The following is a 12,567-nucleotide window of genomic DNA, read 5'->3' as shown; positions in this document are numbered from 1 at the left end:
TCAATTGAAAATAGCATTGATTCGTTTTTAGTTAAGAGAAAACTTTATTTTTGAAATAGACTTGTTTGAATATTTTATCTAAATCCGACTTTTATTGATTAAGTTGATCATGATCAACTAGTTTTTGTTTTACATTTGCCACACTGGATAGATATTCCTAATATACCTGGAAATTTCTTCTTCTTATTGTAGTAGATTCTACACTGGGTTTATCTACTAATATCAAATCATGTTTGTTTTTCTTTTTCATGTATTATATTATTAACAATGTCTACTCATTATTTTGCATATACAGATCGCCGATGATAACATTAGAGGAGATTTATTCCATGTTATTAATAGTTCTGCAACTGATTTGTTTTTAGGTCGCAAGTGAAATCAAGAGTCCATGCTTTGGAGAAAGTTATTGCCTCTAAACAAAAAATGCCCTCGGCTAGGGTTACTACTCGGACCAAATCCCGTATGAATAAGGAAAATTTACAGCTACATTCAAATATAGATGCTTTAAATACAAAACCAACAAAAATACAATCTGCTCAAAAATTAACATCTACCATAAAAGTAGCAAGTGTCTCTAAGATAGCTACTCTCTCTGCAAAGAAATTCAATTCATCAAAAATACGACTCACAAAATTGTTAAGAATACCAAGCTCGTATTGCAGCCCGCACAAAAGTCGAAGTCATCTGCCAAAGATGATTTTTTGAAGAAGCAGGCTAGGAAAGAGAAAGCTTTGAAGAAAGGAGCAGTTGCTCCTAGAAAAACAGGAAGAGCGGAAACGGTAAGTTTGTGTAAATTATTAACTTTCTGAAGTTAAAGTCTGTTTTCACACCAGAAAATCCGGTTTGCTTACTTTGTGTTCTTGGTGCTTCCAAGTCATTCTGAATTATTTGAAACCAATCGTGCTGATTGGTTTTTGGAAAAGATCGGTCGGTTCTATTTTTCGTAATCAAATGATGTTTCGCGTTTTTAATAATACTTAACATAGAGGTACAATTCATAGGTTACATTACATCGTGTAGTGCATTACCATATCCTGATACCATGGATTATTGAGTTTTCTGTTTTTTTAACACTGTAAGATTAACTAATTAGAGTACTTTTCTTTATAATTGTATTTCCATTTTTAGTTTTTGAATTTTATTTGTAGTTTCCACTGAATGAAAGCTTGGATTATAGCCGAAACGTATGGATGTAAAATAATTTTTTGAAAGAAATTTGTTTTTTATTCCTGTTTTGCCCTAATATTATGCTTTGGTAATATATATAAGGTCGATTTGAAGGTCACTTAGGTACATATGATTTTCGAATTTTAGGAATCCAAATAAGATACTTTGCTGAAGAAACCATACCTCTAAAATGAATTCTGATGACGGTGGGTTCAAGGTCATACATTTGGACGCGATTGGGGCACTCTAAATGGATCAAAATGGAGTTTTTTAAATTGCAACTTTTATTTAGGACATCAGAATTTATCTTAGGGGTTTCTTCAGCATAGTATCTTATTTTGATCACTAGAATCCGAAAATCATATATGCCAAAGCGACTTTTTTGACTCATACCAATCGACCCGCTTTAATATATATATATATATATATATATATATATATATATATATATATATATATATTGATTGTTTCTTTTCCGAACAGTAAATCCAATAATAAAAAACAATTTGTTTTTTGAAGATGTTTAATACGACGTTTCGGAACTAGGTACGTTCCATCATCAGGTTTATTCTGTCAAATACAATGTTTTTTAAAATACTGATTAACATTAATTAACAATGGTCAATACAGATTAATTAGAAAAAAATTTTGTTATAAAGGAATGGATTATGTACCGGATAGATAGTAATAAGACTTAACTAAAAAAGGTTTTATATAAAATTGAGAAGCAAAAATTATTTACCTGTAATAATTTATATATCCATATCACTAATATTTTTTTGTTAAAAACACTCGATTTTTTTGGAAGATATTTGTAGATGTTACGACTACACAAGACTTAAACACACTGATATGGATTTCTGTCTGCCAGATGTAAAGGACAAAGCACGGAACTCTTGGCAAAAATGATTTTTTATGGCTCTTGTTTGGTAATTTACGAAAAAAGGAAAAATATTGCTTTAGTAAATGTTGAGAAATATTATGTATATATATATATATATATATATATATATATACATACATACATGAACATGTATATGCACACCTACATACTCATACATACATATGCACATATCTATATATTAATGTATCCACAATTATACACATGAACACATATGCAAGTGTATGTGTATAGTGTATACCCAAAAACATACATATAAGCATATATATGGATGTACATATATTATAACATATATACATGTATATATATACACATATTCAAAAACTATTAGGATTAATTATTTTTAATCAGGTTTAAAAAATTTAAATATGAGTCATGAATGATATTGTGATCTGATCTTTTATTAACACTTTTTGACGAATTCAAAAAGATTAAACTGCTTTCAGAAAAAAGTCTTTTAAAAGTACAATCCTCTCTATATAAAATATTGGGTTCAAAGGTGAAATTATGTGAGTTTTCGATGGAATGCTGAACAAGAGTACTTTGGAAATTTCGGCTTTTATGATGAGTGACGCTTAATTCATGTTGTCTCATTCTCTTATGAATGTACTGTGATGTTTGGCCAATGTATTGTTTTTGACAATTTTTGCAAGGGATGGAATAAACTATGTTAGTATTGAATTTAGGAGGGGTGGTGGATTTAATTTTTGAAAACATTTCTTTAAAAGAATATAGAGCTGTTCCTGAAATGAAAATATTTTCTTCTTTGAGTAATTTGGCAAAATAATCAAATAAGCCTTCAATGTAAGGCATGCTGTGAAAAGTTGGTTTAATATTGTTGTCTTGGAATAACTTGGAGATGGATTGATAATTGTTACTTTTATGATAGGAAAGTCTTTTATTGGTAATGGAATTGATGAGGGTGAGGGGATATCCGTTTTCTAATAAAGTTTTAGTTACTAATGTTGTGTTTTGGGTATTGACTTATCTATTGATATATATATATATATATATATATATATATATATATATATCAATATATTTATTTTTTCAGCAAACGTCTAGAGAAGGAAAGATTAGCTCAACAATCAAGAGAACAACAAGAGAGAGAAAAACAAGAAAAAATTGCTAAAAAAAAGGAAAGGAAACAAAAATTGATACAAGAGAGAGAAGAAAAGGCCAAGGAAGAAATGCGATTGAAAAAATTGCAAGCGCAGCAAAGAGCGCAGGAAGCTGAAATGCGAAGAAAAGCAGAAGAGGCAGCAAGGCTTGAAAAATTGAAACAGAAACAAGAATAGCAAAGAAAATTAGAGGTATTCATAAAATCAGACATTGTTACTTTCATTTGAAATTTTAACTTTTTGATGACCGCCCCAACTGTCTCAGAGGGTTTTATCAGTAGCGCGTCCAAACACTGAAAACAAAAATTTCCTTTGATCTTACCAACTGAATTACATAAAGTAAATTTTAGTAAATTCATTTTAGAATTCGAAAATGAAAACTTGTATTATGTTTTGAGGAAGGTAAATTTGTAAATATCGAAAATTATTCGGATTCTAATTTTAATTCTAACTAATATCTTAAAGCTCACGACTACGTGGGCGACTATTTATATTCTGTAAATAATTTATTTACAGTGTATAAATACTGTAAATCATTTTAACATTCTTCAATTTATTTTATATAATCCTTAGAAATATGATATAAGGTTTTTTACTGTAACTCCGCTTAATTTTTATTTATTTACTTTTCATGTAATCATAAATAAACGTAGTCGTCCAATTTATAAGATTTTATGTTTCGTCTTTTCATAACGGTATGGGAAGTTCCAGAATATTGCCTTAAGGCACTCATAAGTTTCTTATGAGTTGTTAATTTTTACCCTATACTGCATTATCATAATATGGATGGCGTCATGTTGAAAAATTATCTTGTATTTTCTTTTGTAATTTAATCAAAATTATCTACTAATGTTACTAGATGTTATCGTTAATAACAGTTGTGGCAAAAATTGAAATGAAACAAAAATATCTGAAATTTAAGCAACTTTTTTTAAGCAACAGCTTCAATCAAATGCGAAATCAGATGCTGCATTTGTACATCCGAACCCAGAAGAAAGCGTATTGGATTATAGCATTGCCGCAGTAGGTATGGCTGATGGTTTTGAAAATCTTCAATCGGATTATTCCACTGACGAAGATGAAAAACCAACAAAGAATAATAAACAGAGGCCTGATTGGAGCAAACGTAAATTACCTTTTGATTACTTTTGCATTTACCCAAATTTTCAAAATCTTGATAATTGCTTAGTAATGTAGTTAATTCTGTTAACTTTGACTGTTCGATTATTATTTTATAAAAAGAATATATGTAATATACATATATATAAAAATAAGTCGGGTTTTCCTTCCTGACGCACGAACCGATTTCGAAAATTTTGCATTCGTTGGAAAGGTCTCGGGCTCCGCAAGGTTTGTAGCCGAGAAAATTAGTGGTGCATGGCATCGTGCCTTAATGCAAATTGCTAGAACTTCACGCACCGTAATTAAAAATTCGAGTAATGACATAGTGAGAATTATCAGAATTATGCTTGGTTGACTTCAAACGATTGCAATTTTCAGTTCGCAATGACAATTAACAAGTTGCAAGGCCAATCGCTTAGTGTTTGCGGGATAAATTTCAAATAGATTATTTAAATAATCTACGTCTAATTAGAAAATCATTGTTTTTCACATGGGCAGTTATATGTTGCCTGTTCACGAGTTGGAAAACCAACCGCTTTGTTTGTGTTCACGTCAGACCAAAAAAACAAAAAAATGTGGTTTACCAAAGAGCACTTTAATGAAACAGATAATTTGCGGATTCACTGTCATTTACTTCGAGAAGTCCAACTAAAAAACAATACATTTTTGTAATCAAATTAAATTCGTTACTGTTGTGTAATAAAATCAAAGTTTTCCTTTTCAAATATAAAACAAACAACAAATTTCTTAATCTTTCTCACGAAACCATCTGGTGGCGAAACGGAGTTCGTCGGATTTGCTAGTGTTGTGGCGATATCAAGCAGGCTGGTTTTTATTTGTAAAAAACAATGGGACATGTCATGTATATTTTTGATATCGAAATATTTTTACAGTTAATAAATTTATATTTTTTTTTATTGTTGGGAGTTTCTAATTTAATATATTGTCATAATCATTACGACTCCCACATTGGTGACTCACGACGATGGAGATGAAGATAAAGGAGTTTTATTTTTCGAAGATTTAAGAAAAATTGATTTTGACGCAGCACCATAATCACTGGTCTTCAGTGACGACCTATAAGGTATGTCCAGTCCAATCCATCATAGTTAACGCACTTACTATCTGGATCAGACTTCCGAGGTTACTCATTTGGTATACCCAGACCTCAGTGTTTATTGCTGACAGAAAAAATAATTTGGAGCCTGAACTTTTCATTGGAATGCAATTCAACCTCTCTTTCTCTGTTAACTCAACAAATCGTCTTATAATGCTACCTCCCATTATCGGTGTCAACGACGAGTCAAAACAAAATTTGATATAATTTATTGGATTTCACAATTCTGGACTCTTATGTCAAAGAAACCAATGATCCTGATTTGGATAAAGAGCCAACTTCTTTCTCTGATCGGAACTCATCAGATACGAATGCAACGCTTGCAGAAATGGAAACTGTACCCATAAATTATGCATTCTAAACATTAAGTAATTCTGATATAACTAATACCAATTAGATGGAGGCGGAATCTTAGAAGTTCACCGACATCGAGGTACAGGAAATTTTCCACATGTTTTTCAGAACCTTATGCAGTTTAATCAGAACCTTATGCAGAATATGGAGTTGATGGCAGGTCGAATCACCACAAACGGTGGATCTGCTGACGAAACATGGAAATTTGTAATTAACCAGTATTACAACACTGGTCTGCTATAATCTGCTTTCCCACCACATTTTTATAACGTGTTTCCCTGTGTTTTTTTTTTTTAAACTGTGAGATCAACACTGGGCAGGGAGTGTGTGGCGATATCAAGCAGGCTGGTTTTTATTTGTAAAAAACAATGGGACATGTCATGTATATTTTTGACATCGAAATATTTTTACAGTTAATAAATTTATATTTTTTTTTATTGTTGGGAGTTTCTAATTTAATATATTGTCATAATCATTACGACTCCCACAGTGTAATTATATTTATCTTCATATTAAAAATTTATATTTTTTCAGCTGAAGCACGGCAAGCTGCAATTATAAATCAAGCAAGAACGTCAACAAAATTAGTAGATCTGTTGTTTAATGTGAAAGCGACCACACCGGATTTGAGAGTTATATTCCCAGGAATTAGCAAAGACAAATTAAATCGAAGATCTAGTGCTGTTTGGAAGACACCTCCGAGGTACTCAATGCTACCTCGATTTTAGAGATATTTAAAATTTTGTATATAGTCATTTTTAATATTAATCAATTAATTTCAACCTTTTTAAATCTTTGTTTAAATGTTTATGTAATATATTGTTATTGCTGTAAGCATGTGTCACTACAACTATTTTGTAGTGTTGATTGAATCATAGTGATATTACATTTGTTACATTTCAAATATAAGATCATATTTTTCCTTATTTAGGCATTTTAAGCAATTTTTATTAAACTTTTAATAGAAAATATTTAATTCTGTTTAATGTAAGTGTTATTCATGAACATAGTTCTATCACTTGCGAATGTATTTTTACATGCAATAATTCACAAACCTTTTCGAGAACTCATAAAAATGAATATTGAAAATGCTTGCTTTGTATTTTTCATAATAATGTGAAATTCATTTTAATAAACTTCCCGTTTAATTAACTTACATGTAATCGTCCAAAAATCGAAAATGATAATTTTTGCAGTTCTCGACGTTTTCAGGTTTTTTTTTGAACATTTTGGCATACCTCAGAAAAAATGGATGTGTGTGCGTGTATGTATGGATACAATTTTTTGTCCACGTTTTCGGGCGCACGGATCAACCGATTTGAATGGTTCAAAAAACATTCGGTTCCTATTGATAGGGAGATGTGCTGATTAGTTTTTGGCAAAGACAGGTCCAGTAGTTATGGAAATAAAGAGCTACGAGTTCAGAAAATAGAAATCGAATATTTGAGAGAACAGAGCATCCGATTTAAATGATCTAAAAAAAACATTCAATTAGTGATGGTTGGGAGAAGTGGTTATTAGTTTTCGGCAAAGGCAGGTTCAGCGGTTTCAGAGATACAGAGCTAAATTTGCAAAAAATGGCAGTTTTTGAGAGAACTAAGCGTCCGATTTAAATGATGAACTTTCTGCTTGTTTTTAACAAAATAATTGATTTTGAAAAAAAAATTTTGTTTCAAATTTTTTTTTCAATTTTTTTTAACAATTTTTTTTTGTATATCGAAAATAATTCAGATTTTATTATTAATTCTGACTAAAGTTCTAATATACTTTAAACAAATAATTTCAACTTTGCAATTCAGTTTATATAATTCTTATAAATATTAGACAATGTTACAATATTTATAATAATCTATTTCAAAACATTCAATATTCTTTGTACATTTCGTTACGGTACGGGACGTTCCAGCAATTTGCCTTAAGGCACGATGCCACACACTCCACTAGTTTTTGTTTTTATTTGATTATACTATTACCAACTCTTGTTAATGTTCTACTTATTTGTAAGATACTTTATTTATATTTTGTGTATAATAAAATACATAAATGCTCATATGTTGCCTTTGATTTGATGTGACGACAAAGTTTTGTTTTATTGCTGTTGTATTACAACTTCGTTTTTTTGTATTAAAGGCTGAAACATAGATAAGGAATTGGGCAGAGATGTTTTTATAGATTTAAAAGATATTGAATTAAATGTGGGTTTGTTTTATTTTATTTTATTACTTCAATTTGGCTCTGAATTTTTTGTTGAACATAAATGATTACACTTTAGATTTATTTTATTATAAATAAAGGTGACCATACCTCCCTAATTGGACGGGACAGTCCCAGATTTCCACCTTGTGTTCCGGAATCTTCACAATTATTCAATAATAAAATTGCAACTACTCATCAAGTATCTGAAAATGTTATATACAACGAGTACGCTTATATGAAATATGTTATGAATGAGAAAATTTCCGAAAACAAAATTCCAAATGCGAGTTAAAATAGCTTCTCGCATTAATAATTTCGAACTTTTATTTTCAATTTTACGAAAATTAAAAAACATTATGAAAACGAATGTTTTTTTACAACTCATGACGCACGCTGTGCAGTACTACCTGTACAATTAATAATTAAATTCCTTTTATTGGTTCAAATAGCACAGAACAAAGCACTGAGACTGGTACTAGACAAATCAAGAGACCCACTGACGAGACACTACTATTTAACGAAATATTTACACGAACAGACGGACATACCGACCATGCTAGAACACATCAAAAAGCTCACTGAGAATTTTTACCGAAAGTGTAGGGATCACGATAACAGTACCATCCGCGCGTTAGGCCAGTACACATCAGAAATGATCTGGTACGGGAATTATGCCATGCCAAACTACCTGATCGAACCCGCAGTAAATACATCAGTTATAAAACACTGTATGAAGGATTTTTTTGTAGGAGACTAAAACTTTTCTCCTTTTTTTTGTCCTTGAGTAATAATGTATAAAATATTGTACAAATATAAATATATAGACAATGTTGTAAAACCATAAACTTTTGGGTAAAATACCCGAGGGTAGACAAACCCACATGTAATTCACTGTATTTTCCACTGTATATATTGAATAAATTTTTATTTCTGTCTGTCTGTCTGGTTCTACGAATTTTTCAAAATCGAGAAACCGAGCGTTATGGGGACACCTCGGCTCATCCAGGCGACGTTTCCGCCGCACAGGGTGGAGCACAGTCTCCTGGGGCAAACAATTTTTTTTTTTTTGGGACATACGAACAACGATACGGATCTGACCAACATTTTTCTAGTCCACTAAACCTATATATATATATATATATATATATATATATATATATATATATATAGTAAATGAGTAAACCACAAACGCAATTAAAACGTTAATATAACGTAACAGATGTTACGTAACCTAAGAGGCACACAGACGTTTCTATTTCCGCCTCAAAAACGTAACGTACGAATTATATATATATATATATATATATATATATATATATATATATATATATATATATATATATATATATACATTCGTAAATATCTTTTATTCGTAAGATTACGTAACTGGTTTAGTCGACTAATTGTAAGTAAAAAACTACGTAAATGAGCGTAAACTACTACCAATGCGTGTAAGTTTACTTTACGATGAATGTAAATTTACGATAATTAGTATACATCACCTACAACATTGAATGTAAGTTTGCTACATTGAGTACAAATTTGCGTTGGACAAGTTTTGTGAGTGTAAATCTACTATAATGAGTTCAAAACTACAACAATGATTGTGAATGTACAAGTATGAGTTCAATTCTACTATAATGACTGTAAATCTACTGTGATGCGAGTGTGTGTTTACTGCAAGAATGTAAATCTATCATAATGATTGTAAAACTACGCAAATGAATGCGAATCTACTACAATCTTAATAGTTTATTACTTATTACAATGAAACTAAGCTTACTACTACTAATGTAAATCTGCTACAATGAGTACAAATATACTACAGTGAGTACATGCACATACCTATGAAAATGGATAAAAATCTACTACAATGAGAGTAAGTTCAAAAGAATTATTGCAAATCTACTGGGATGATTTTAAAATCACAACAGTGAGTAAATGAGAACTTCTCTTGCAAATGTGATGGTAGTGCTTCAAGTAGTCTCTGATGTAAGAATCGCTTTTACTAGTGAATCTGGTATAATGCCTTAATTCAATGCCGTCTTCATGGCATCAAAGTGCGCACTAAAACGTGGGCGCATGAAAAAATGTTTTTCGCATTTTCGCAATCATCAATTTCTCCTGATCAAGTCAGTCCCTCAACGCGTTGTGTTACGTGAAACAAATGTTATATGTGTATGTAAATAAATTTGAGTAATTAATGGTATTTGTTACAAATCAAGTTTAATATCGTCATAATAACATTTATACTTGTTTATCTATGGTCATAATTATGTATGCAAGCCCGTTAATTTTGAATCATTTCTAAGAAGAAGCATATGCGGTGCCTTTAACACAATCTTGTGTGTCGTACCTTATACAAAACTTGTTTTGCGCCATCTAGTGATGTATTGCTAGTAACCGATATCATACACAGCTTTATGTTCAAATTTAATATCAAAATCAATATCGAAAAATCACAACATATAATTGTTTCTCTAAAACAGTGGTGGGGGAACTTTTGGAACCATTACCCCAAAATGTTTTTGTGCAACTTCTCATTACCCCACAAAAAAATTAACTAAAAGAGCCTATAATTGGAATCTGTTTGCAACATATTTCTGTATAACCTGCCATAACATTGTTTGTTACTTCTAAATTACGAAAAAGGCTGAAATAAATGGTTTGAAGGAAACAATAAGTAAAAACTATATTCATTATGAATAAATATATTTTTCATGAAAATCCTACTAATCCGCACCGTGACGAAATTTTCGAATAATTTTAAATGTTTCCAATTAGATTATTCTAAATACTGTAACACTGTATAATATTCATAAGATATATATAAGCTGAATTACAAAATTTAAAAAAATTATTTATTCGAAGAATATAAGTGAGCTTTAGAAATTTAGCCAGAATTAAAATTAAAATCTGAATTATTTTCGATATACAAAGAAAAATTTTTTGAAAAAAAAAAAATTGAAATATTTTTCTTTCCCAAAAGTAATTGTTTTGTCAACACAAACAGCAAGTTTTTTTAATCATTCAAATCGGATGCTTAGTTCTCTCAAACTCTGCCATTTTTGTACATTTAGCTCTGTATCTTCGAAATGGCAGGACATGTCTTTGCCAAAACCTAATCACTACTTCTCCCAATCATTACAAATTGAATGTTTTTTGGATCATTCATATGGGATACTCCGTTCTCTTAAAAATTCGATTTCTATTTTCTGCACTCTTTACTCCGTATCTCCGTAACGGCTGGACCTGCCTTTGCCAAATACTAGTCAGCATATCACCTTAAACATAGGAACCGAATGTTGAATAAACCATTCAAACCGGTTCATCCGTGCGCTCGAAAACGTGAACGAAAAAATGCGGACACACAAAACACACACAAACACACATCCATTTTTTCTTAGGTATGGCGTTGCAAATTGGCGTTGCACAATTTCTTCAAAATTTCATGTCTGCTAAATATGCGAGATATGCAACTCAGGAAGAGTTTTTAAAATTTTCAGCAAGAATATTTTTTTGAGAAACCATAGAGATTTCAGCTTCATTTTTAAGAGTCCATACTCAATTTAAAATATTTCCGCGATAGAGCCACCTTACTTCTGTATAATAAAGAAGGTAAGTCTCAGCTTCACCATCCTGACATAATTCACAAAATAGCCGCGTATTTAGTGCATGTCCCTTGATGAAATTTATAATCTTGATAACATGATGAGTGTGGGTTATTTTCCCTTACAAAAGCTGAAAAACCATAAATATGACCCATCATAGATGGAGCTTAATCCAAAGACACCAAACTGCAATTTCCCCATTTTAATCTTTGCGCTTTGAAGTATTCGTTTACTTTATTATAAATATCAATTTCACGACATCTGAACTCGAGAAGAAAACAAAACAGCAATTTCTTTTCAAAATTATCTGCACCTTTATAGCAAACATATACCAGTTGTGAATTACTACTGAAATCCGTTGTCTCAAGCTGAATAGCAAAAACTTCACAGTTTTTGCTAATGCAGAGATTCATTTCGGTAGTAGGTTTTACTGAAGCTGATTTAAACCAAGCAAGATATTTAACTTGTTTTAGTGCGAAAACTACTTATTCCTTCACATTTTCTGCTAATGCAGAAATTCTTTCCGATAGTAGGTTTTACTGAAGCTGATTTAATGCTTTGCAAATATATACTTTACCCCCAAAAATTTCACTTTTACCCCATTTGGGGGTTCCCCGACCACTGCTCTAAAACATCACAACAGTCCACCTATCATCATAAACAGTTCAATAATTCCACTATGCAATTCTGTCAAATGTTTAGGCATGCGCATAGATTCGAAATTGACATGGAGAACACACATTGAGTATAAAAAGAAACAAATCCAACAGAAAATAAACGATTTTTACTGGCTTTTTGGGAGGAAATCTGAAATCTTTCTCGATAACAAGGTACTTCTGTACAAAACTATCATAGTGCCCATTTGGACTTATGGAATCGAACTATGGGATTGCTCTTGCAAAACTAACATAAACATCATTCAAAGGTGCCAGAACAAAATTCTGCGGATCCTTACTAATGCGCCTTGATATATTTCGA

At 31.0% G+C, this 12,567-nt stretch overlaps 1 protein-coding gene across 1 annotated transcript; it reads left to right on the top strand.

Moving 5' to 3' along the window:
* Positions 1-365: 365 nt before the first annotated feature.
* Positions 366-11,476, top strand: LOC113381093 (the record flags this gene model as incomplete). The annotated part of the gene is made up of 5 exons (XM_026620077.1): positions 366-561; positions 663-779; positions 4,126-4,315; positions 6,317-6,485; positions 11,386-11,476. Coding segments are annotated over 5 exons (727 nt in total), but the record flags the coding sequence as incomplete, so codon positions are not given.
* Between the last annotated feature and the right edge of the window lie 1,091 nt (positions 11,477-12,567).

The sequence above is a fragment of the Ctenocephalides felis genome, unplaced genomic scaffold (assembly GCF_003426905.1).
Source record: "Ctenocephalides felis isolate EL2017-DRISC unplaced genomic scaffold, ASM342690v1 CF-g0.4_SCAFFOLD_02576, whole genome shotgun sequence".
NCBI classification, from domain to species: domain Eukaryota; kingdom Metazoa; phylum Arthropoda; class Insecta; order Siphonaptera; family Pulicidae; genus Ctenocephalides; species Ctenocephalides felis.
The sequence above is the reverse complement of the archived record's forward strand: the minus strand, read 5'-3'. Positions and strand labels throughout refer to the sequence as shown.